The sequence below is a fragment of the Schistocerca cancellata genome, chromosome 5 (assembly GCF_023864275.1).
Source record: "Schistocerca cancellata isolate TAMUIC-IGC-003103 chromosome 5, iqSchCanc2.1, whole genome shotgun sequence".
Taxonomy (NCBI): Eukaryota; Metazoa; Arthropoda; class Insecta; order Orthoptera; family Acrididae; genus Schistocerca; species Schistocerca cancellata.
In genome coordinates this window covers 491220448-491248152 of record NC_064630.1, presented here as the reverse complement: position 1 = coordinate 491248152, position 27705 = coordinate 491220448, and the positions used below count along the sequence as shown (strand labels likewise).

At 42.6% G+C, this 27705-nt stretch overlaps 1 protein-coding gene across 1 annotated transcript in view; it reads left to right on the top strand.

Annotated features, from left to right (window-relative positions):
* The window catches only part of LOC126188619 (venom carboxylesterase-6-like), a 122465-nt gene that overhangs the window by 82035 nt on the left and 12725 nt on the right, over nt 1–27705 (top strand). Inside the window, exons 6-9 of the mRNA XM_049930221.1 lie at nt 3945–4110; nt 12077–12261; nt 12382–12508; nt 26138–26270. Of these exons, the coding sequence (XP_049786178.1) occupies nt 3945–4110; nt 12077–12261; nt 12382–12508; nt 26138–26270 (611 nt within the window). The remainder of the gene's footprint in view (nt 1–3944; nt 4111–12076; nt 12262–12381; nt 12509–26137; nt 26271–27705) is intronic.

Here is a 27705-nt window from a genome sequence, read left to right as displayed (position 1 = left end):
CCAGAATCAGCAACCACACGTCATTGCGGAAACAATCGCAAAGCGAGCCAAAACTAAGTACCAAATGAGTGACATCAAATTCATTAGGCACACAAACGCACACTGAACTCACTGTGACAACTCTGACGACGGTTGGCAGAATGCAACAAATCTCTTTACTGCTTTATTAATTCACTGTTGAGTAACCACACCGTCTAATCACTAAGCCAAGTGCTTTTAACACAGAAGGATCTTCAAGTACTAAGCGGTATGCAGATCCACCAAATCCACAAAGTATTTTTTGTCAATAAATGACTAATGGTGGAACCACCAAAGTTTCATCCACACCTCAGGCACTGAACCAAGGAAAGAGCCCAATCCATCACACACATAGCGTCGCTTTCCCTCCCGCCATCCCTGACAAAATAATGACCTTTGCTCCCGTCTGTCACTGACGCTCCGCATCTAGTGCACTAAACCCCACCCATTACCGTAAAGCCAAGCAATGCATAATGTCATATCAAACGAAAAGAATGCAGAAAGTTGTACCTAGTAAATCAAACCATATAGTCCAGGAATATAATTCTGACTGGGGAGAAATCACATATGGAGTTCCCCAAGATTCGATGTTAGCTCCAGTACTGTTTCCCATGTACACTCCTGGAAATGGAAAACAGAACACATTGACACCGGTGTGTCAGACCCACCATACTTGCTCCGGACACTGCGAGAGGGCTGTACAAGCAATGATCACACGCACGGCACAGCGGACACACCAGGAACCGCGGTGTTGGCCGTCGAATGGCGCTTGCTGCGCAGCATTTGTGCACCGCCGCCGTCAGTGTCAGCCAGTTTGCCGTGGCATACGGAGCTCCATCGCAGTCTTTAACACTGGTAGCATGCCGCGACAGCGTGGACGTGAACCGTATGTGCAGCTGACGGTCTTTGAGCGAGGGCGTATAGTGGGCATGCGGGAGGCCGGGTGGACGTACCGCCGAATTGCTCAACACGTGGGGCGTGAGGTCTCCACAGTACATCGATGTTGTCGCCAGTGGTCGGCGGAAGGTGCACGTGCCCGTCGACCTGGGACCGGACCGCAGCGATGCACGGATGCACGCCAAGACCGTAGGATCCTACGCAGTGCCATAGGGGACCGCACCGCCACTTCCCAGCAAATTAGGGACACTGTTGCTCCTGGGGTATCGGCGAGGACCATTCGCAACCGTCTCCATGAAGCTGGGCTACGGTCCCGCACACCGTTAGGCCGTCTTCCGCTCACGCCCCAACATCGTGCAGGCCGCCTCCTGTGGTGTCGCGACAGGCGTGAATGGAGGGACGAATGGAGACGTGTCGTCTTCAGCGATGAGAGTCGCTTCTGCCTTGGTGCCAATGATGGTCGTATGCGTGTTGGGCGCCGTGCAGGTGAGCGCCACAATCAGGACTGCATACGACCGAGGCACACAGGGCCAACACCCGGCATCATGGTGTGGGGAGCGATCTCCTACACTGGCCGTACACCACTGGTGATCGTCGAGGGGACACTGAATAGTGCACGGTACATCCAAACCGTCATCGAACCCATCGTTCTACCATTCCTAGACCGGCAAGGGAACTTGCTGTTCCAACAGGACAATGCACGTCCGCATGTATCCCGTGCCACCCAACGTGCTCTAGAAGGTGTAAGTCAACTACCCTGGCCAGCAAGATCTCCGGATCTGTCCCCCATTGAGCATGTTTGGGACTGGATGAAGCGCCGTCTCACGCGGTCTGCACGTCCAGCCCGAACGCTGGTCCAACTGAGGCGCCAGGTGGAAATGGCATGGCAAGCCGTTCCACAGGACTACATCCAGCATCTCTACGATCGTCTCCATGGGAGAATAGCAGCCTGCATTGCTGCGAAAGGTGGATATACACTGTACTAGTGCCGACATTGTGCATGCTCTGTTGCCTGTGTCTATGTGCCTGTGGTTCTGTCAGTGTGATCATGTTATGTATCTGACCCCAGGAATGTGTCAATAAAGTTTCCCCTTCCTGGGACAATGAATTCACGGTGTTCTTATTTCAATTTCCAGGAGTGTATATATATACAACAAGCAGAATTAGTTATTTTTGCAAATGACACTAGTATTATTATCAATCCAAGCATACGTACAGTAACAGAAGAAATGGTGAACAAGCTTTTTAAAAGTATCATTCACTGTTTTTTGTGGGTGGTCTCAGCCTCAGTTGTAAAAAGACACAACACATGCAGTTCCGCACATGTAGAGGTACTATACCAGTGATAAGTGTAATACATGGTGGGGAAATAATAAATAGGGTGGAAACTTTAAAATTCTTATGGGTCCATACTAATGAGAATTTAAATTGGGAAAAAAATTTTGGAACTCAAAAAAGAACCTAGTTCAGCTATATTTGCGCTTTTAATGAGTGCAAATCTCGGCAAGAGACGAATCAGTAAGGTGGCATATTTTAAATATTTTCATTCAACAATGTCGTACGGAATAATGTTCTAGGGTAGCTCATCTTTAAGAAACGAAAGTTTTCATTGCGCAAAAATGTGTTGTAAGTATAATATGCGGTGCTCATCTACGATTTTATGGTAGACACCTGTTTAAGGTGTTGGGGATTCTGACTACTGCTTCACAGTATATTTATTCCCTCATGAAGTTTGTTGTAAATAATCCACTGTAGTTCAAAAGGAACAATGATGTACATAATTACAATACCAGAAGGAAAAGTGACATTATCGCCCCACATTTAAGTTGTCTTTAGCATAAAAAAGGGCTGCACAATGCTGCAACAAAAATTTTTATCACTTACTCACTGGCATAAAATGTCTGACCGACGAGAAAATAAAATATGGAAGAAACTGAGAAAGTCTACCCTTGACAACTCCTTCTGTTCCGTAGAAGAATTTCTATTACTGCAATGTGTAAAAGGGTGATGGGCAGGAATTACTAACTCATATTGGTATATAATTTTTTCTTTTTGTAATAAAAAGTAAATAAATAAATTAAAAAAATCAGAAATGTTGAGAATGTTACTGTATGTACAAATTAATTTGCAATATGAATGTAAAATGACTCGTTCCGCATCATTACGATATATAATGCAAAACGATCCATGTATTATATAACTAACTTATGAACTCCAGCTAATCTGACTAAATACGGCTAATATGTATACCTAATAATGGACTATTGACAACCTGACGGGAAAAGGTTATTGATACGATTTATTACCATGTGAGCTATTATTACCATGTTCTACAGTAAGACTTATTTCCGACATTGTCTTGCAGCAAGAATTATTATACAGTACAACAGAAATATCCAATGGGAAGTTACACGTGTGACATGTACTGACAGAATTTCAGATTGGAAAACTTTGATTACTACGAAGTTTCGAGAATTTGTCCCCTCTTAATCCACCTTGGCTTATATTAGAACATCTATCCGAATAACGTCGTACGAGGAACAGAAGAATGATTTTTATTTTGTGGTTTCTATGTTACGTTATCTTAAAATGAAGGAAATTTTCGTTCCAACTGACAGAAGTAATTCCGAAATGATACATACAAGGATAAAATTATGTGTTGTAGTTTTATTTAAAGTGTGAAACTAACAAGTCATTGTGCATCGATGCAAGGTGAGCTGGGCGCTAGATGTAAATAGCTCTGCATAATTTCGCTATTTCACGAAACTCTTCTTCTCTCTGTGTACATTCTGTCTTAAGCTCTCTGCCTGTCTAATCTCTTTCTGTAATCTTTCTCTTCTATTCCTGCACTCTCCTTCGTCTGATTAATCCGCTGTCTGCTTTCTCTGTCGCACGCGCTCGCGTTCGTGCGCCCACCCCCCGCCCCCCTCCCCCCCCCCCCCCCCACACACACATATCGGAATTTACTCCTTCGAAACAAATGCGCCGGCGAACACTCGATATATTGGGTCAATGTGGTATTTGTGCAGGACAGAGGGACGCCGTTCGCGCCTACACTGGAGCCTTTCATGCCACGTAACCGCACGCTGCGCTTCAACACGACGGAGAAGCTGATCGAGTTCTCGGTGGTCATAAAAGAGCAACGTTCCTGGATAATAGGCACCAACAGCCGCGACGGTCTATCCCAGGCGTCCAGTAAGTTCTATGCTTCTTCTGTCTCTGGAATTGTAGTTAAGATGCAATCTCAAGGTTGTGCTGCCAGTACAGTGACGCAGTAAACTAATACAGTACTCGCAGAACAGGTAAATATTCTTAATTGTTCCTCGCATACCTTCAGAAACCCGACTTGAAACCAGACTTGAAGCAAAGTAAACTGCAGGCTAAATTGAAGTCTGCCAGTTCTTGCCTGTCTTCTGTGAATATACATTATTTTCTGTTTTTCGTCCTCAGGGACCTGACAGAAAACTTTCAGCTGCTTAAGATGTTACGCCAAGAATTCTATAATGATTCGGTAAATAACATGCAGAACTGAGGAAACATCGCGCACAAAATTTTCAGAGTTTCTTGTTTGTTTGTTATCTACTTCTTCCCTCTACAATGACTTGAATCAGAGCTGTCTCAGTTTGGGGCAACGCTATAAAAGTGTGGCACAACAGATGAATATGTTTATGTAGAGTAATAGAAAATATAACTCTCTACATATAAAATAATGTCCCAACTGATTCTCTGACTCATCATCGCTCACCCCAAACCACTAACGACAGAAACTTGAAATTTGCAGAAGGTGACGATTTTCCACTGTCTGCGTCGTTTAAGAAGGCATTTTTCGAAATTCAACCCCAAACGGGGTGAAATAGGGGATATAGGCTTCTAGAAAATATTTCGTTATTAAAGAAATTTTGAAGCTAAATTATAAAATTTGGTATTTTGTTTCAGCCTTTTAGGAAATTTAACCCCCATGGGGTAAAACGTTCGGTGCATGATTTTATTTAAAATAAAACCTTATTGAAGAACTATTAAAGCATTTTAAAGCTCCATCTATGAAAATTGGTATTTGACTTCTCGATTAAAAGAAAAAAGAAAACTTGTCTCATTGTTTTTGGCAAACGAGCCTTCTAAGGGAGTGAAATGGGTGATGAAAAGTTTCATGAAATTACTGCATCATGCAAGCATTTTAATAGCTAAATCTACGAAAATCTGTACTTGGTTTCTATGTTAGAATTTAAAAAAATGCGAATATCACTATTTTTTAAAATTCAGCCCTTAAGGGGGTGAAATTGAGAATGAATTTTTTTTAGAAATATTTCATTATGTAAAAAAATTTTAAGTCTAAATAGATGAAATCTGGCATTTCACTTCTCTGTTAGATATAAAAAATACGTGTCTGGGGATGAAGTTTCTATGGAAATATTATCACAAGAACGAAAATGGCATGATTAAAAAAAACCTTGGATTCCAGCTACCAAGACCGATTTTTGGTAAGAAGTGCGTTCAGAGAAGACCATACTTCTATGGCCTTAACTTGCATGAAAAGTTTAGAAGGTGCAGTAATATGTGAATAACTTAAAAAATTCGATTAAAGAAGGAAAAAAGTAGGTGTGGACGATACAGTATACGCGAGCGAAGCAGGGAGTGCATAGCCAGTATAATAAATTTTGATCAAATAGGCAAATAGATGTAAAAGTAACGTTATTGCATCCGGATAACGTTAGATGCGCCGTTTAGGATAAGAAATGAAATATAGTTGCTCTCTGGGAACAATATGATTGCCCACTAAAGGCAGAGAGAGAGTAACTATAGATGGCAGATGTAATGAGTTCCAGGGAACAAAAGACATAATTATTGTGCAACTTTGTTTTCGACGATAACTGCTAGTATATCTATCTGCATTTCGATGAAATCCGTGGTAGTACTAACAAGGTAGATGTATCAAATAAGACCCGATTTTCAATGAAGCCCACTGCTAGTAATTCTGATAGTATGAGGGAGACTTGGAAGGTGGCAGCAGAAGCACTCGACGGCTCTGGGGTACCACTTCAGCTGTGATTCATGTCTTTCTATTTTGCGTTGTTGCTTGTAAGTGATTTGCATTACTTTTCAGATATTTAGAATAATTTTTATGTAATCGACTATATGTATCTACTATATTCGTACACTGCCAGAAAAAATTAGTATACCCTTTTAGAGGTTTCCAATTCACTCAAGATTTAATATTGCAACAGTGCGTATGGAGTAAATGAAATTATTACATTTACAGATCAGTAGCGCAAGCGGTTGGAGAAAAGTCCAGAGGCCGTGTTGACCAGAAAGGTTGCTGCGCATCTTGCAGAGCACGTTCAGTTTGAAAGGCAGTGTGTGGGTGACCATTATCTTGTTGGAAAAGCGCCTCACCTTTCTTTGAAAGAACGGAAAAAGAGCTGGCCAAACAACATTCTGGTTCAATATCTTAACGAGGAGATGCCTAATAAAACGCCAGTAACACCAAAGGTGAATGAAGAGTAGCAGCTTATCGCAACCCAGACCATAAGGCCTGGTTTGGAATCTTGGGCGAATGCATTCCACGAGACAGCGCTCACTAGGTCTACGTCGTACTCGCTATTGACCATCCATTGCCTGCAGGCAGAATGTGCTTTCATCGCTGACGACCACGGCTCGCCATACCATCTTCCATGTGATCCTTTGAGGGCACCCGTCGAGCCGTGCAAGTCGATACTGCGGCAAGACGGGCTAGAGGTGTGCGTGCCCGAAATCCCACTGCTAATAATCGGTTCACAACCATCCGTGTTGGCATGTCTGGGCTCACAAGCCCTCTTATCTGTGCTGTGGTAGCTATACGATCTGTCAGTGCTGTCCTTACAATACAACGATCCTGGTAGGTGTCTGTGCTGCGTGGACGTCCAGAACCTCGTCTACAAGTGTGAGAAAGTTCACGTGACCAGCATCGTTAGACAGCCGACGCAACGATTCCAGCTTGTGTGACAATTCTTTGAAAGAACTCTCCCGCCACTCAGAAGGCCACAATTTAACCCCTCTCAAACTTGATGAGTTGGCTGTAGGAAGCTAGAGTGCGTCTCTGTGGCATTGTTGCCTGCTCGCTTCACACGTCTGCATTACACTGAGCCTTCTGGCTGTGAGCACTCCCTATTGAAGAATAGGCACAGGTGGCGCTCTGGTAGCCATGACACTACGCTACCCGATGGCGGACGACGTTGGAATATTTATCGCCAGATTCGCTATGCCCCATGTGGCACAAGCTGTCATCAAATCGAAATCGACATCTTCTTTCCAGGTGTACTATTTTTTTCCGGCGGTGTATATGCCAGGGAAGCTTGTTTATACGCATCTATAACTGATTAATTAAAGTTGCTAAATTTTTAGTGTTGTTTAAATGTTCAATATCTTAACGAGGAGATTCCTAGTAAAACACAAGTGGGCCTCATTTAATACATTTCTTTTAACAATAAGGGTGATAATCTTTCATTACTGAGAATCACATCACACTATGCTCTGCCACAATTAATTATGGTTTACGTGGGAGTTTCCATGTGTGAACAGTCTTGACGGCGAGGTTTTTACAAAAAGTAGAATAAATAAGCCTAAATCAATGACTTTCGTTATTTCTCTTAGGAAAAAATGCGGGGGATAACAATGAAGCCAAAGAGCGAAGACAGTGGTCACAGGAGGCCTTTGGAAGATCGTTAGAGGCAAACTGGAAATGCAATGTGTGTGAGAACCGCTGCTAGGGAATTCCGAATCATTCTACAAGCTTTACGCAGTTACATTCAAAGTGTCATTGTGAACAGGAAATGGGTACACCCACCATATTAAGTTCGGGACAAGAGAAGGTATTTTGTGGCAGAATATTTAGACTGGTTGACACAGACGAGCCCTGACAAGTAAACTCGTAAAAAAACCAGCGTTTACTTTTTGCGAAATGAGTAATATTAAAACACTCTTCAAACACCGTGCAGTTATCTAATTTTTAACTGCTGACAAAGTGACTCCTAGGGACGTTCATCGTTGTTTAAGGGTGTTTTTGGTGGTGCTGCTGTTGTTAGGTCTACTGTAAATCGATGGATGATAAAATTTCGTGACTGCGTGCCTCGAAAAGCCATAGTTGTTGGTGAAACATGCAGCGGGTATACAATCTCTGTCTCCGACGATAAACATCGCAAACTCGTCGACGATATGATTCAAAGTGACCGTCGAATCACTCAAAAGCGTTTCACAAACCATATTAGAATATCCAATGAATGTTTCGGCTTCACTATTGAACATTTAGGAAACCTGAAGTTTGCTACACCGATCTTGCACCGTGCGATTTTTATTTCTTGCCTCTACTGAAAAGGTACAGAAGGAATCATTACACCTCGGCCGATGAGGTGAAAGCAGCTACCAAGTCCTGCATTCGAGAAACGTCCGAAGATTTTTCAGTGACAGAATGAAAAATCTTGTTACATGTTGGGAGTAATATGATAGTGTTAACGGCGACCATGTTGAAAAATAAGTATATGATTTTGAGACTTAAGTATTTGATTTTAATGTACTCTTGCCCGATCTTTCTTATTGTTTTTGATCGTGTTCCAAATGCATTTTTGCATTACTTTTCAGCTTACCCTCGTAGCTAGCAAAACAACTATTTCTACAGCGCCATCGTGATGTCGCAATAATGAGTGCTCAAGTGATGAATTTTGACACATCTTCCCCAAATTAAACTAATTATCGTTTCAGATTATTTTGAAAAAAGTGAAAAAAGTAATGCTTGATAAATTTTATGGGAAAACACCAAAATATATATACAATGAATGAGAGAAAATGATGCTTGGCTCTGCATAGCCAAAATGAGTGTTTGCCCAGAAGGGAGCAATAATATTTTATATTATTGCTCCTGAACACTCTTAGAATGTAGCACTGGTACTATGCGAAAATAATGTGCGTCAACATACCGCACCCCTGAATATATTTAAAGGAAAGATGCATAAGAATGAATTTCAACCTTTCTACAAGCGTGTTTTCAAGCTATCGGTCGACGCTGTGCTAAATTACAGGACAACAACAGGAGTGAGACCTGTCACACATGTGAAGTTCGGCGAAATTTTCTGAAGTGTTTGTCTGAGAGCAATGACACCAATTAACTTGACTGCTGGTTTCAAGGGAATGGGAATTTTTCCTGTCAATCCTCAAGCGAATCCCGAATCTGCATTTGTACCTTCAGTTTTAGCGGAGTGTCCTGTTGCAGCCATGCTGTGTCTGACCAGTGATCTGATGACTCAGCAATAGGTGGTCTTCATGAAGTCAGGAAATCCTTCGATCAGTAACTTTCAGAAACCACCGCCAAAAACTGATGACGGAGAAACACAGTGTCTAGTGCTTCCATTAAATGTTTTCGAAATGTTTTACATATCTGCGTGAAAAAATGGCATCACAACATAAAGCTATAAATACCAAGAGGAAAACTATTTCAGCGTCCCTGTTTGTAGAAAAAGACTCTAGTGGTCAAAATTCTTAACTATATTATAGTTCTTTCTGTTTAGTCCTGTCCGCTACTGTCGTCTAGCAGATGAAAATTAGAACTAAGTACTCGACTGAACTCGCCTCAGGCCATCTGTCACTGTGTAAGCATGAGTCATTCTCCCGATACACAGGCTCTAGAGAGGAGCGATATAAGGCGCCACGCGTCTCTGTGTTTGTAAGTGATAACAGTTTTCTTTAATTCATGAGCATTATTACTATTGTACTTGAATGAGTAATTTGCTATTAGATTGCTTTGTTACAATAATATACTAGCAATTAATCTGAGAGCCTCTTTTATTTTCTGTTTCTATAGTAATTTAAAGCATGGGCCTAAGTACACTCTTTGGGCCGTATTTAGAACCAGAGGTTTTAAGAAGATCGCGTTGACGACTAACTTACTTACATCAGTAAAAGTTATGAAATTTTTAATTTTACTTGTTTTTCTCTAATAAAGAAGTAAGTTGACTTTCTAGTACCGTGTATAGCATTTCCTTCAATGCCAAAATTAAAAATACAGAAGCTGTTGAATCTTGAGTGGTCGTTAACTGATACACATACCTTACAGTGGTTCTCAGACCGCCTTTTACTTTTTGCTTGAATACGGGTTATCAGATCACATGATACCTGGTTGTACCAAATAATGGCAGTCGAACTACTAATGTATATGAATGCAGTAAGAATTTATGATCTGACTTGTTTTCAGTCTACTTGATGTGTGCACAAAACCAATACAGTGGTCTACCGAGCACATGCTACTTTTGGTTTTTGAAGTGTACCTCTGAAATTTTTTTGGTTATCGATGCCTGCCTCTGAACTCTGTTCAGCTTAGAGTGGATCTTCCCATACCTTGCGCCGCCTCCCCCTGAGACTATAATTTTACTTTTGGGGTTTGTGGCAGATCATAAGATTTCCTTCAGCAAATCGAAGGATTACAGTCCGCTGGGAAATTGGAATGGTTGCCTTTTGGATGTGTTGCCTTTGGGAGTGTTTAACACTTATGTGTGAAATAGTATGGTACTTTTGGTTCTTATAAATTGTGGTATTAACAAAAACATTTCTGTTTACTGTCTACTTTCTGTGTCTATGGTTCCAATGGCTCTAAGCACTCTGGGACTTAACAACTGAGGTCATTAGTCCCCTAGACTTAGAAATACTTAAACCTAACTAACCTAAGGACACCACACACAGCCATGCCCGAGACAGGATTCGAACCTGCGTCCGTAACAGCAACGCGGTTCCGGACTGAAGCACCTAGAACCGCTCGGCCACAGCTGCCGGCTTTCTGTGTGTATAACCTGAGTATTATGAATAGCGAGGTTGACAGGTTATCGTGATGAATGGCCTAGCCTTTAAGTAATATTTGTATTATGATACGAATGAATTTTTTTGTGTAGGCTTACGAGGACCCTGGCTCTAGAAAAAGTAGGGCACCAGAGTGTGCTCCGATTAAGAAGAGTGTAAAAATGTTCAACCTATATATCGAACAAGCAATGATGAAAATAACTGAGAGATTGAAGCGTGGGTTTAGAATTCCGGGTGGAAGTATATCAGTGAAAAGATCCGCTGATAATATTACTATCTTCAGTGAAGATGAAGAATTAATAATGGACAGTGGAAAAAACGGAATAAAAGAGAATCGAAACGTTTAAGATGAAGTGCTACAGAAGAATGTTGCAAATTAGATGGACTGGTAAGATAAGGGATAAGGTCAGAATAGGCGAAGAAGGTAACATACGAAAACGCTAACAACAAGAAGCGACATGTGTTAAGACATGCGTTAAGACAACAGCGTTTACCTTCCGCGGTACTGCGGAGGAGGGGGTAAAAACTGTAGGGGAAGACAGAGATTGGAATATATCCAGTCCAGACAACAACTTGGGAAGTTGGGTACAAGACCTACTTTGCTTTGAGACAAAAAGATTGGCACAGGACATGACTTCGGAATTCGTTATTAAAAAAAATAATTATTATTATTTTAATGAGAGTCTAGCATCAATTCCGTGGATGTATTGACTATCCAGTTCTTCACACATAAAGTAATTCATATAATAGCGTGTTAAGCAGCAAAAATTTGTACATAGTCAGTAAAAGCAGTGCCTGCGAAAGGCAATGTTTCGATTTCGTATTCCTACGCAGCAAACAATTTAATCTGTCAGAATTTTCAATAATGTATTCGTTTTGTGAAAAACTACGGAAAACGAGGTGCTACTGATTTAAAATCACAGCGTTTCCTGACAACTTGTGGAGACATTTTATATGTATGTCTGACAGCGCAAGAGAACAACTACGCACGATTTTGCGTCATGTACATTCATTACAAGAGATGTATCTCGATTATTCACCAGCGTTAAATTTTCCTTCATGCTCGTAACTGGGCTGTAAAAGTGACGAATGGATGCAACTTTCTGATGCCTGTCATGATATGAAAGAAACTGTTCCTAAAATCATATAGTCTCTAATTTTAGTTTCACTTAAGTTTTATAACAATCCTCATTTTGTATTTTACGGTGCGACGTGAGAACGCAGGATTTCAATATTAATTCATCTGCATCTTTTAGCCTTCTTAGTCCGTTGAAAAAAAGTTTTATTGTACATTCTGGAATTTCGTATTGAGGGACTTAAATTATTCTGGTGCGTTTTTTGGCAGAGGTGCTGGAGTCTCCTGAACTGATGCAGAAACTGAACGACGATCCAGAGACAGAGCTTCCCAAATATTTGGGTATCGTCGTCGAGGGTGAACCAGAAATGATGGCGAAAATAGGAAGGCGTGCTTGGGAATATTATTTTGGAGACGAGAAGCTCACCAAGGACAACATAAACCTGTTGGTGGAGGTAAGCGGATCGATAAGGAACATACGTTAATGTAAAAGATTTGTTCAAACTGCAGTGAGGACTAACTGTGCAACTGTTGTATAAAAGTGACAGATTTACAGCAAATGTTGCGCTTTTCAGATGACGGGCGACTTCAACACGTTTCACGGTGTATCGAGGAGCATCGAACTGCACACTATCCACACGTCGCTGCCGATGTTTGCCTACCACTTTGACTGGAACGGAGACGGCGACTCCGGCAGCCAGGGTAATTTCATACCAAATGATTTCTTCTCAGTAATTATACTGAGTAGTGACTGCTCTCTCAATACAATGAATCTGGTTTAAGAAAGTTTCCTTAACCCAATTTCCGCAATGATTTGTAAATCCTAAAATGTGTGACTGTACTTCAACATTTCAAGCCAAATTTCGGATATGCATTGCACATCCTTTACAAGGTAACCTGCAGAGGCTTTAAGTTATTGCTAAAACATCAGTATTTCCTTTTTTAACTATATCAAAAATATTTTTTGGCAGGATACGCTAGTAACCATTTGTAACGAGAAAAAGTCTTCAATGAATTTCATAAGTCACATTTCTCCATACAAATTCATTTTATAATTACAAGTAAATACTTAAGGAATAAGTCAGAAAGCAGCGAAATAGTACCAGTGCGTCTTGGTCCAACATTTTCTGCCGACTTTGTGGTGCTCCGTTTATACTGTATTTAATGGTGTACCATTTCATATTCTGAAAAAAGTGTCGAATTAGATGATTCTGTCATCAGTCAATATCATTTTACACCACCATTATTATTGCTACAAGTTTCAACTGTTGCTAATCATCATCTGACACAAGAGGTTTTTCACTTACAGTGCCTTGTGTCTGCAAAGGTTAGCAACACTCGACACTGATAGTACAGGAAAGATCTTCATAACAGCTGATGGGAGTGTAAGAAGATTCTCGACAAATAGCTGTTAGTTGGGTGGCACGAGCTATTGAGAACTTTTCGATATCAGAAGTTAAAGATGTGGAATTTGATTTGGTGGAAAGGAAGCAAGAGATGGCGTTGTGGTGCAGGAAGTATAGAGGATTTGGCTGCAACCCGTCGGTAGAATCATTTCGTAAATTGCTTAAAGTGACTTAGGGAAGCTACAGAAAACCTAATAATTATAATGAGATGGGATATTGAAGCTCTCCCATCGAAAATGGAGGTCTTCTGTGCTTCATTTCGTGTTTGATGATTATAGGTAAAATAGCGTGAATTTAAACACAATTATATCTTAATATTTTACAGTAATGTATGTTCTATCAAATCAAGAGAAAAAAGCAGTGTTGGAACTCCAGGAAAAGAACGTTTTATGACGTGTTCCCATGAAAAGGTACTGGACTGAAAAAAGTAGAAAACAACAACAGTCATGGAGCTTTTTCAGCTTTAGTTACGCCAAGAGTCCATAGCTAGTCCGCCCCGATAGCTGAGTGGTTGCCGGCACGGTAGCTCAGCTTGTTCGGTCAAAGGGTTTAGCTATTCTCTGTAATAAAAAAACTGAGTGAACGGATCAACGAACAACCAAAACAAGTGCCATAGGACGTCCGCCACGAACAAAGTCAACGTGCAATGTAGAACAAAATGAGATTAAAAAAAAAGAAAAAAAAGAGTTGTCAGCGCGGCGGTCTGTCACGCCAAGGGGCCCGGGTTCGATTCCTAGCTGGGTCGGAAATTTTCTCCGCTCAGGGACTGGATGTTGTGTTGTCCTCATTATCATTAGAGTGTCGCCTTGCGCGTCGAGCGAGCAGGTTGCCGTTAACTTCCGCCTGTGCCGCAGCGCCGCTTGTGTCGAAGCTACTCAGTCTTGTTGGTGTATCGGCCGGAGTCACATCGTAGTTGCGTAGTGGAGTTTGTTGTCGTTTTCCTCTTGGCGGCGGTGTTTTCTGCCCGTGCCATGGTGTCTGTCGAGTCTCCTAAATCTGTGCCGGCCGAAGTGGCCGTGCGGTTAAAGGCGCTGCAGTCTGGAACCGCAAGACCGCTACGGTCGCAGGTTCGAATCCTGCCTCGGGCATGGATGTTAGTGATGTCCTTAGGTTAGTTAGGTTTAACTAGTTCAAAGTTCTAGGGGACTAATGACCTCAGAAGTTGAGTCCCATAGTGCTCAGCACCATTTTTCCTAAATCTGTTCCTCGTCGAGCTACTGTTCGTTTCAGTTTTGACAAGAGTACGCGTCGTGTTCAACCTGGCTCCTTAGAAATTCACGATTGGTTGGCTGATGTTATCCGTGTTACACCTGATCAGGTAGTTACTGCTTACTTTGATTCTGATTTGTATGCATTCTTTGTGAAGTTTTACGATCCCGTTCAAGTAGAAAGACTTCTCTCCCGGGTTGGTTCTAAAGTGTTGTTTACACATCGCGATGGTTCTGTTAGTCAAGTCCTCCTTGAAAATGCAGCACTCGAGTGCACTCCGGTTGCAATTTATAACCTTCCCCCTGAAGTGGACGATTCATTTCTTAAAACAGCGTTGCTTCCGTTTGGAATCATACGGCATATCCGAAGGGAACGCTGGTCAGCACAACATCGCTTCTAGTGTTATAATGGTATCCGGACTGTGGACATGTGCGTTAAAAATAATATTCCTCCCCACTTAACTGTTTGTGGTTACCGCATCCATGTTACGTATACAGGGCAAGAAGGAACTTGTTTTCTCCGAAAGCGGTCATCTCAGATCTGACTGCCCGCGCCGTACTACTGTTCTGACGTCGTCTTATCAAAAACGTCTTCTTTTAACGTTACCATACATAGTAACTTCGCAGTCAGCTGTCAGTCAGTCTCCAGCTTTTAGCGATGTAGGGGCAACATTACAACCTACTCCTCGCGAATTTCCACCGTTACCGACGCGTACGTGGTTTCTGTCGACGAGGGGACGACGGCTCCTTCAGCGATCGTCAAACGCCGGCGGACTGAGGACGGTACAGATTTCGAGGACGCCCCACTCCAGTCTCGTTCTTCTGACACGGCGTTGACAGAGGGTGCACCTTCTGGCGGTAATGCGTTGTCCACTGATGTTAATTGTGATTCCAGTATTACCAGAGAGAATGTAGCTGCTTCTGTTGATGTTGAAATGTGCGTTCAATCCGCGTCCCCCACTTCACCCGTCGACGTGACGGTTCCCGTGGGTTCCGTTGTCCCCCCACAGACGTCGCTTGCTGGCCAGCCTTTACAGTGTTCCAGTGCAGTACCACCCCTCCTCCACCCTGAGACGGTCGAACAACAGGATTCTACGGGTTCTCTTCCTGACGTTCAGGAGATGCTACCCGACACCGGCACAGCATTACCTGTCTCTTCTGTACCTCATGTAGCTGTTGGTCGTTCTGAGTTGTGTTACCCGATTTATGATAAGTGCGGTGACGATGGCTCCTCTGTCAAATCGGAGCTTGACGTGCCCTCAACCCCTCCACATCAAGAGTGTATATTTTCACGGAGTGGTGTGAAACAGCGTTTCTAACCTGCCCGTGCCGCGGGGTGTCGTAAAAAGAAAAGCGAGGATTCCTCGGCATCAGGTGGGGAGGACTAGCATTATTCCTTCTTTTCCCCGCCTCCGGACGTTGGGGAGCGACGGACGTGATAGTGATTTTTCTTTAATCTTGTTTTATTGACCTTACAAGTGTTAACGGATGCAGGCGTATACATTTCTAACCCTCCATGTTAATAGGATACGTTCCCTATTACGGCTTGCTACGTTACGCCAGTTTACTTACGATATCCAAGCTGATATCGTGTGTTTGCAAGAGGTATTATTTCAAAAAATGGTTCAAATGGCTCTGAGCACTATGGGACTTAACATCTCAGATCATCAGTCCCCTAGAACTTAGAACTACTTAAACCTAACTAACCTAAGGATATCACACACATCCATGCCCGAGGCAGGATTCGAACCTGCGACCGTAGCGGTCGCGCGGTTTCAGACTGAAGCTCCTAAAACCGCTCGGCCACCAGCGGCCGGCAGGTATTATTTGATGTGTTTTGTGTTCCTGGGTATTCTATGTTTTTCAATGTCGCGCCTCAAAATTCTACCGGTATGGCTTTGTTTTATCGAGATGGAATCCCGCTGACGGACTTCGAAAAGTTAGATGATGGTCGCGGTATAAGCTGTAGTTTTTATGACCTCACCTTAATTTTTCTTTACGCTCCGTCTGGATCTGGTTGTTCATCCGATCGCGCGCGGTTCTATAACGAAGAAGTTGTTTATTTACTCCGACGGAACCCGCGCATGGTTTTGTTAGGGGGCGATTTTAACTGCGTCTTACGCCGTGTTGATCAGACCCCCAATTATACATTTTGTCGTGAACTTAATGATATGGTGACGTCCTCGCTCTTCCAGGATGCTTGGGTTTGTAGATGTCCTACATTGGTGCGGTTTACGTTTTTTACAGCTACTTCAAGTAGCCGACTGGACCGCTTTATTTATCTGCCCCCATATGAAGTCAGCTTCTGTCGATTGATGTAATTCCTTCCAGTTTCACTGATCATTGTGCTGTTTCAATGACTTTTAACCACGTCCCGCAGCGGGTCCATCTCTTGCGCCCTTTATGGAAGCTAAACACTCTACATCTCACGAGCCCCTCTCTGGAAGGCATCATCGTAGACGTATGGCGGCGGACAACCCAGTCCCAGCCGCGTTATTCCTCACTTCTCGAATGGTGGGTTACCTTTGCTAAACCCCGGATTCGAAACGCACTCAAGAATTTTAGTGCTGAAAAGCGGCTGAAATAAGGCGCACTAGGGAATTTTATTATGTAGTCCTTCGCGATCTTTACGATAATGCTCGTGAATCCCCCTTGAGGGTCGTCGACGTCCACCGTGTGAAGGCAAAACTTCTCCAACTCAAACGTAGGCAACTGGATGGGGTCCAGCTGCGTTCCCAGCCTCGTTCAATCGTAGATGAGTTGACCTCTCTCTATCATCTTCTCCGGCTTCACAAGCGATCTCAAAGGACATGTCTTTCTACCATTCGTTCTCTAGATGGGCGTAAGTGGTCCTCCCAATCTGATATCATGCGTGAAATTTACCAGTACTATTCCGAGCTTTATGCTGAAGTGGATTCAGACGGTCCACCGTCTGTTGATTTCACCTCCCTCCTTGATCGTGTTGTTACACCAGCTCTCCTGGAAGAGTTTTTCTCTGTATTCCATCGCGATGATACACTTGATATTGTGGCTCGTTCTCCCTCCACAAATCACCTGGCCCCGATGGCCTTTCCAAAGAGTTTTATATACGATTTTGGCCCGTGTAGGAGATACGATAACTTCCATGGTGAATGAAGTGTTCCAGGGAGGCCTTCTGCCGCCCAGATTTAGTGTTGCTAAAATAGTCCTGATTCCCAAAAAGCCGGGACGTTTGCGTGTGGATCAGGTCCGCCCAATAACCCTCTTCAACTATGTTTATAAAATAGTGGCGCGAGCGGTCAATAGCCGACTATCGGTATTGTTGACCACCATCATCGCGAGTCTTCAAAGTTGTTTTCCGGGTCGTACTCTCCTGACTCCCGTTGCTGAATGTCGAGACTTAATTTGGATTGCTTCCACCATTCCCGTTCCAAGCGCTTTGCTTTTCATTGATTTTCACCAAGTGTTCGACCGCGCCAATCGTGGATTCCTTATGCGAGTATTGAAGACTGTTGGTTTTAACAATGCTGCACGACGGCTGTTTATCTCTCTAATCACTGGTATTCGAGCGTCCATTGACGTAAATGGCCGTCTTACTTCCCCAATCGCGATGTGTTAGTGCGTCCTTCAAGGGAGTCCATTATCAATGTCGCTCTACGTGCTTTGTTTGTGGAACCATTATTGCGAATTATAGCTGCTCGTCTGAGTGGCTGGTCACTGCTGGGAGAAAGGTTTACCGTTCGTGCATATGCTGATGACGTTATGGTTCTTCTGCGTACCCATGATGATATACCACTGCTGAGGGAAGTTTTGGATGCCTTTTGTCGTCTTACGGGAGCGCGGGTTAATGACAGAAATGTCTACTCAGTTTGCGAGGATTTGGCGCTGTTGAAATTCCATGGGCTTCGAAGGTCACCCGATGTCGATCGTTGGGTGTTATAATTGACAGCTGTCTGCCAAAGATGGCTACGATAAACTGGAAGTCTGTCACGCATAAGATTCAGGGTGCAATCATCGAACACGAGCGTCGCTCCCTCTCACTTCTTCATAAGGTTCGGGCAATGGAAACGTATGTGTTAAGTAAGGCTTATTTTATTGCACAAATCTTTCCACTTCCTGCGATGGTGTCTCGCGAGTTGCAAAGTTTAACTGGCAGGTTTATCTGGCGCCACTCTGTATTTTACGTGCGTTATGGGGTCATGGCGCGGCCCCGTTTGCAGGGAGGTTTGGGCCTCCCTGACATTCGGGTTAAGACGTGTGCTTTATTCATCCGTCGCACCGTGTTAACATGTCAACGCCCCCCCCCCCAGCCCCGCCCCCAGTCACTTACAGCTCGCTTTTATGATTGTTTAACACCTCCAGTAGATTTTGGTAGCATTAGTTATAAATTACAGCACGTCAGGGAATTTTTTTCTTGAGATCAGTTATTTAGGAGTAAATATCGTTTCCCAAGCGAATCTCTCCCTAAAAATGCTGTTAAGCCGCTGGCCAGTTCCTTTTCCCTCTGTGGATGCCCTGTCGCCAGAAACGAACTGGAAGATTGTTTGGTCTAACATTAGGCTCCCGATTTTCCCGATGGAAGTGGCGTCCTCGTGGTACCAAGTTGTTCATGATATTGTACCTACCAACGTGCTACTTTTTCGTATTGGCCTCAGTGTAACATATCGCTGCAATAGTTGCCTTGAAACTGATACATTATCTCATCGGTTGATTTCCTGCGGTCATGACCATTGGAGATGGCTTCGCCGCCAACTGGCTTTTCTCCTCAGGACGTCGGAGGCGGCTATTTCGGGGGAGATTCTCGTGCGTCCCGACTCAACCTTCTTTCCTCGATCGAAGAACAATACCGTCATGTGGCTTGTAGGCCATTATGCCCACTACGTGATGGTAGTGGATATGACGCAGATCCGTGTGCCTTTTCCCACTATATGGCCACCGCACACTGGACGTGGCTCCGGATGGCCCGTTATCGTGATTTTTTTTCTAATATGTTGTATTTTGTTTTTCATTGCCAAGGCGTTGGATGAGTTGCCATGCCCCCCTTTTTTATTTTTATTTTTGTGGACATTTCTATGGATTTAGATGTTCCACGACGTAGAAGTGGCGGAAGAAAGAATGTGTGGGAACGTTAAAATTGACGCCCCATTCCTTCACCCTTGTTTTTGCCGCAATGACTTATTTTGTCTTATTAAAATTGATTGCCTTCAATAATTGTTCCGGAAAAAACGAGAATATTTTCGTTTTTTGAAGGAATACACTATCATTTGAGTGTATATTTCGGTGTGTTTCCTGTGTAAAAAAAAAAAAGAAAAAAGGTGAGTTGTTATCGTTGTTGGGTGAAATGCAGGGGATCCTAGTTCGGTTCCTGGTACTGGCAGGGATTTTTTTTTTTTTTTGGTAAAATCTGAACACGGTGCACTCAGCCTCGTTACGTCAGCTGACCGATTAGTAACGGCTCCGGGTCTTCTAACCCGACAATGACCGGTGTGCTGACGCCTTCCCTCCTTACCGCGTCCAAAAGGCACCAGTGGCACTTTTACGCCAAGATGTATTTTAGGTCTTCGACCAATTGCAATTGGCTTAATACAGATACACCGTAAATATAAGTATCAACTGCATTTTGTATGCCTCAGCTGTCTCATTTTGTTTCAAACAGCTGCTTATTATTTAACGCCTGTACAAAGTCTGCACTTATACACACGACGCCACGTGAGGTGACGCAGTTGTTAGCACACTGGACTCACATTCGGGACGACGAGGGCTCAAACTCCCGACCGGCCGTCCTGATGTAGATTTTCCGTGATGTCCCTAAACCGCTTCAGGCAAATGGTCAGATTGTCCCTTAGAAAGGGCACGGTCGAATTCCTTCCCTATCCTTCCCTAGTCCGATGGGACCGATGTTTATTTTGTTGAAAATGGTGCTTCACTTAAAAACAGTTTTGAATTGCTATAACATCTTCGAAACAATCATTCCAAAAACGAATTCAAGGAATCCAGATACTGACGGCTTCATATATGCAAGTATCAATATATTTGATTGCATGTACACGAAGTGCATAGAAGAGTGAAGACAACATTAATGATATGCCGAAACTGGTCGTCTAAATAAAGTAAATTCTGAAAATATACGGCTGTTTGATGATTTTCTTTGGTAAAGACCTTGAACATGGCTGACGTTTAGCAACCTTATTTAAGTTTTAATGAAGAATAAAATCAGCCAATCGATTGCACAGATTTTATTGCATTGACCTGGTTTGATACCGACTAAGGGGTTTTTCATCAGAATAAGTTACAGTTACCTACAAAACTTTTTCAATCAGCGCAAGAGAATAACAAACTTCTCAAAAATCTTAAGTAGCACAAGATGTATTATAAAACAGAACAGGTATTACTTACGTAGCACGGGGAGGTAGTAAATCCAAATGAGCTGAACTGCTCGTGTCAAATAAGTACTAATTTTCTTATTAATGAGTATCTACAATTACTATTTTAATACGTCTTGTGCTGCTTAGGGTTTTTTAAAAGATTATTCTTCCCCTACGTTGCTTTGTAGACAACTATAACTCATTCTGAAGAAGATATCCTTAAATCGGTATCATCTACATCTACATGGCTACTCTGAAAATCACAGACCTGGCAGAGGTTTCATCGAACCCCCTACACCATAATTCTCTATTATTCCACTCTCGAATAGATCACGGAAGAGACAAATACCTATATATATACGTACAAGCTCTGTTTGCGTAGGTCGGTGTGAACAAAATATTTTCGCATTCGGAGGAGAAAGTTGGCGATTGATATTTCGTGAGAAGGTCTCACCGCAACGAGAAACACATTTGCTTTAATGATGTCCACCCGAACTCCTGTATCATGTCCGTGAAACTCTCTTCCCTATTTCGCTATAATATAAAACGTGTTGTCCTCCTTTGAACTTTATCTGGTCTGGTAAGGATCCCACACTGTACAGCATTACTCCAAAAGAGGACAGACAAGCGTAGTGTGGGTAGTCTCTTCAGTATATCCACCAATAAAAAGCAATCTTTGGTTTGCCTTCCCTACAACATTTTTATGTGCTCTTTCCCATTTAAGTTGTTCGTAATTGTAGTTCTAGATATTTTGTAAAATTTATGGCCTTTAAATCTGATTAGTTTATAGTGTAACCGAAGTATAACGGATTCATTTACCAATGATGTGGATGACCTCTCACTTTTCATTATTTAGGGTCAACTACCAATTTTCGAATCATACAGATATCTTTTCGAAATCGTTTTGTAATTTGTTTTGATCTTCTGATGACTTTATTAGACGATAAACGACAGTATCATCTGCAAACAGCCTAAGACGGCTGCTCAGATTGTCGCGTAAATAGTTTATATAGATAAAGAACAGCACAGTAACTACAACACTACCTTTGGGAACGCTTGAAATCACTTCTGTTTTACTCTGCGACTTTCCGTCAGCTGTGAGCTGTCTGACAGGAAATCACGAATTCAGTCGCATAGCTGAGACTATCGAAAGTAAGTCAATGCAATCAAATTTGTGCAAGCGGTTGGCTGCTTTAATCTTCAATAAAATATTGACTTATGAAGCTTTTTATGGATTCACTACCACGTGGGAGCTGTTTGTTAACCCTGGAACGTCTGGGTGAAAGTTTCTATCCACGCCTTGGGTAGCATCTCTTCCGTCACCGACTCTACAGCATCTTCTCTTTCTGCCGTGAGTGTCTGACCATCAAGGACTAATGAACTGCACGTTTTTTCTTTAACGTAACCCCATAAAATGTCTGGAGAACGTGGTGCTGACCCGTCACTCTGAAAAGATTTAATCCAAGATCTGGAGAACAAATAACTCCAGTGTGGCGATGCACCATCTTGTTGAAACACTAAACCACGTTTGAAATTCTTGTGGTTTAGGTGCAAGAGCACATGCTGAAGCGTGTCTACTAACAACTTAATGAGTAAAGCTACCATTTTCAACAAACTGCATACTCCTATACAGAAAATTATGTTAGAAATGTACTTTTGTAATCAGGATGTTTTTGGATGTTCCTCATGTAATAGATGGAGACTGAAAGATGTTCCATTGAAAATGCAATCGATGTGCTCGTACTGACAATAAATATTAGTTTGGTGCATAAGTTAGTAGCATTTTTCCATAGTTTAGTAAACCCAATAGATACATATAACAGAAACTTTAGTCATCAATAATATATTCTCCTACATTATTATCAACAGTTTACCAAGACTGAGGTAACTTTCAGATTCCGCGAGCCATGTTCAGAAGGTGTTTTCATCCGGAAAGAAAGTTACTTGAAGATTGTCCGATTGCTATTGGAAAAGGTGAAAATCTGAGGCCGCAAGATGTAGTTAATAAAGTCGGTTCGGACTGACGTCCCAAGAAAACTCCTGTATAAGTGTTTTCTGTCAGTCTAGCAGAATGTGGGCGGGCGTTTTCGTGGAGTAGCATCACTTCACGCAGTCATTCTGGTCGCCGTTCTTGGATTATGTCTGCTATACATCTCAGTTATTGACAATGTCAGTAGCGATGGTTACACCTCGAGGAAGCAATTCGTAGTACATTACACTGTTTCTCTTCCACCAGATGCATAACATTACTTTTCTGGATGCGTGCAGGTCTTTGTACGTGAATTTGTTGCTTTGATTGGACTCAGCCATTTCTTTCATTTCCTGTGCAAAGGCGGGTATTACGCTACCGACCGGGACGGGCAGGGAGAGGGACACTGGCACAAGGACGGCAAGTAAATGACTCGTAATGGAGACCTCGTCACTGCGCCATAGTTTATACATCGTGGCCATGTAAAGTGCCACCGCACGACAGCATACGTGTGCTAGACGGAGCCCTCTTCCACGCGGGGGCGAATATGTATTTCATAGCGGATTTTGAGAATGCTCCCAGACGTTGAAAAGAAACCGAATGCCGATTGAATACAATGTCCTATCATTATCGGCATCGGTAGAACCTGCGCATTATGAACCGTTCTGGATGCCACACAGGCATGCAGATAGGCAACACACTGCAAAGGATCGAGGTGGCGTAGGACGCTGTGTCTGATCATCGTGCGAGTAATTCTCAAAACTTGCCGGACGAAAATTGGGCACAATGACGACGTAAAGGTGATCCCGAGATAGCGGAAACGTTGGACACACTGCAGGGGTGCCACATCTTTCGGGGGTAGCCCGCAACCAATAGCTGTGGCTTTCAAATTCATCGCACTTCCAGCAGCCGTCCCATGAGCCGAAATGATGTCGAGGATCTGTGCGTCCTCCTCCCGAGAACGAACCAGCAGAACGATCATCTGCGTACGGGCGACATCGGAAGGTGTAACCTCATATGGAGAGTCTAAACAACTGCGCCTTTACCAGTCCCATGAGTGGATGGAGCGCCACTGCATAAAGTTACGTGGATAGGGGACAACCCTGGCAGACCGACTGTTGGAGTGGTATCGGACCTGCTAACACCCATTGACCTGGACAAACGAAAGCGATCTGCTAAAGAGGCGCCGAAGAATGCTGATGAACCCAAGTTAGCATAAAGACATCATTTGTCGTCACCATTAACGATACAGGAAAGAAATGGTCGGTGATGTTCACGAGTCAATTGACGACGAGCAAGTAGAAATGCTCTTGTGGCCACCAGCTGATTTCTGTGGTTCTGGCTTAGGGTGTGAGGTACCCATACACCCGACTGTTGAACCTTACTTATTGCACACAAACGTCCAAAGATGGTGGAATGATCATTATTCATGACATTTGCCAGTTCTCGAGTACACTGACGTGATTTATTGTGGGTAAATACTTTTAAACTATCTTCATCAATCCCCCAAAGTCTTCCTGACCGTGGAGCGCCATTAATTTAAAAAAGAATCCTCCTTGAAAAGAGAAAACCATTTTCTTTCCGTGCTGTGTCCAAGGACGTTATCCCCATACACAGTGAAAATGATTCTGACTGCCTCTCCTGCTGTCATTCCTGTATTGGCACTTCATTTTCTAGCGTCCACCATTTTCATTCACTGCCTCCATATGACAAATGACAATATATAAACTGAAGAAGCAACAGCGAAATACAAACAAAAAGTGACAGTTAATAAATATACCCACAGCAACCTGAACACCAACATCCAAAACAAAAACGCTACGAACTTATGTGCCAACCAAGTATGTAACTATATCAGTTCGACTGAACACTGGTGAAGGTCTGTAGCGTGTCTTGGTAAACTTTTTTTTTTGTTGAGAAAAGATATGTATGTGGATCCCTTACCAGAATAGGACACACGTTAAAGCATATGATAAAGCACTGAGAAACAGTTAACTTGGTAATGGAGGGTAAAAATACAGGGACGTACAAAGTTTACAGTATGTAAAACAGATTATTGACGATGCTCCCTGTAGTGTGTACGGAGAGATCAAGAGAGCGACACATAGTAAACAAGAAAGGCACCAGTAGCTAATCTGTTTTTGAAGTAACGTAACAATTGGAAATTTGCGGTAAGGACAGTGGAACCGAACTGCTGAGGTCGTCCGTCCTTATGCTTACAAACTAATTAAACTAACATACGCTAAGGACAACACACACACCCATGTCAGAGGGAGGTCTCGAACCTCCGCCGGAGGGAGCCGCGCGAACCGTGGCAAGGCGCCCAAGACCGCACGGCTACCCCGCGCGGCTATGTAACGTAAGACTTCTCGTACGATGTAGATTTTTATCGTCACGGTTGTATCTAAGCAAGCCAAATTTGATAACTAAAATTCCTGTGCGATTGAGAAAAATACAATAACGCAGCATGAAGAAAAAGCACGGTGAAGTAAAGATTCTACATGAAAGGAGTTTAATTCGTGTTATATGCAAAATATACATTGTATTAGTCCATGGTGAAGCACCTATGGACAAGCTATCTCGGACAGTAATGTCGATACCACGTACAGGAGCCTCCATAAGCAATGTAATACTAAACAGTGTATAGAAACGATCGTATTACTTTGGATGTTATCTTGGAAGTTATTGCGCCACGCTACATTTCTTGTAGCCGGCATTGACTCACTTATGTTGATAGTATGCAGATACGATCATACGACTTCCCACCATGTCTGGTTTAGAGCTTAGTATACATTAATTACATAAAGAAAACAAAATTATGCTCGTAATTTAAGAGAAACCTTTGAGACTAATAGCGGCAATGTTACTAATCTGACGCTAAATTTCAACTAGGTCATGTTCAGTACAGTTACCCTACATGGCTGCAGTTCAAGAGGCAAAGTCATGCGAAGTTGCGAAGTCTGCAGTTATACGTTGTTGTTCTTGTTTGTCGGAGAATTAATTCACGAAGCTCACAAACCAATAACTTTTACAGCTCGGAAACATCTATACACAACGTTCTTAATCACATTATATCCTGTTTTCCCGCTGTTATTATTATTATTATTATTATTATTATTATTATTATTATTACTATTATTAAAAGTAAGTGGCTTATTTGCTTTTCTTTTGATGTGTTAACAATAATCACAGTAAGATTTCCGTCTTTAACACTTTTTTAAAAGGACGTAAATAACAAACATGTCACTGGTGTTTATGAGTTAAGGCTATCGAAGGTAAACAAATAATTAAATACTGTCCTTCAATGCACGCATGAAACGTTATGCGCAGTAACGGACTTTATTTAAAACAAATTTAATTTACAGGTGAATGTATACAAGAAATTGCAAAATATTTCTTTCCAGGACTACCAGAAGATTACGATTTCCGGCTGATGCTTCCAAAGACGGTGGACGGAAAGAAGACTGAATATACAGTGAAGGAACAGAAATTCGCCGAAAGAATGCTGCACATTATATTGAACTTTGCGCATGAGGGGTAAGCTGAATGTCACAGAATGTCTCCTGTACTGCAGTTCTTCACTTCCTTCTTGTCGTGGGATAGTCCTTTTCATCTGAAAGAATATCCGTTGGTAATACATTCCAGGACGGGTATGTCCATAGCAGAAATTACGTTACTCTTATTCCAATGCTGTTAATTTGCTGTTCCCACCTTAATATTTTCTCGATAGAAGTGATAGTCTCACAGACTGAACACTTTCCTTGAAAAGACTGTGACGCTAAATTTACTTGGCCAGAACAAGACTAGATTTTTCAGTATTCATCGTGTCCTTAATTAAAGTTGCACTTTCAAAACGCTGTAGAAAGGGAACCACTTCTCAGAATGATGCAAATTTGAACAGCATATCACTGACGCAGAGAGAAACGCCATACAAAAATGGAAAAAAAGAAAAGAAAAAATAAGGACAATTTTACTAATAGATGGCGCTGTAAGCGACATAACGTAAGTGGGGTCGGCTACAAACGACAGATGAATCGTAATACGATGGTAATAGTTTCAGTTGCACATTACACCACCCGTACTGTTAAACGTTAATGACTGCACAAGTTCGGCGGTCGACAGCTAAAGCAAAATTACATCGATATTTAATTGTCTTGGAGCCAAAAACTGCTTAAAAAGCAAATAGACACGCGTTTTTAATTATCCTGGGACCAAAAACCGCACAAGAAGCAAAATAACATCGGTTTCCAACTGACTGGCGCAATACATGTTCGATATGCTTTCCAGCGTTTTCTGAAACAAGTTGGAATCGAGAACCAGCATGTTCCACAACATATCGGAATATCTCGGGTGTCACTTTCAGAATGCGTTGTGCAGTGCATGCCGTTCAGTTGAGGTACGTTCGTAATTGAAGCACTGAACGCAACATCTCCGAGATAAACTCACAGCCAGAAGTCACACGGATTAAGATCAGATAATATGGACGGCCAGGCTGCAGGAAAATGACGATTGATAATTCTAGCATTGCCGAACTGCCTCTGCAGCAACCGCCTCACTGACAGTTCAGTATGCGAAGGAGCTCCATTTTGCATGAAAATGATCCTACTCATACATGAAGGGTTGGAATGACTTTGGTGTATGAAAGTCTCTCATAGATTTTACCAGTGACGGACAGGTAACAAGACCCGCAGGTCTCTTCTCCTCCACAAGATACGGCCCTACGATGAACAATGACGTCAACCCGAACCACACAGTTACCTTTGCGCAATAAAGCGGTGCAGGCTGATGTGCCTGTGGATTTTCCGTTGCCTATATTCTGCCCTTGGAGATGAAAATGGCTTCGTCTGTCCACAGAATGTTCCATGGCCATGCATGGTCCACTTCCATCCGAGCAAGAAATTCGAGAGTGAACGTTTGTCTTGCTGACAGATCAACAGCAAGCAACCCTTGAACATGGGTGATTTTATACGTA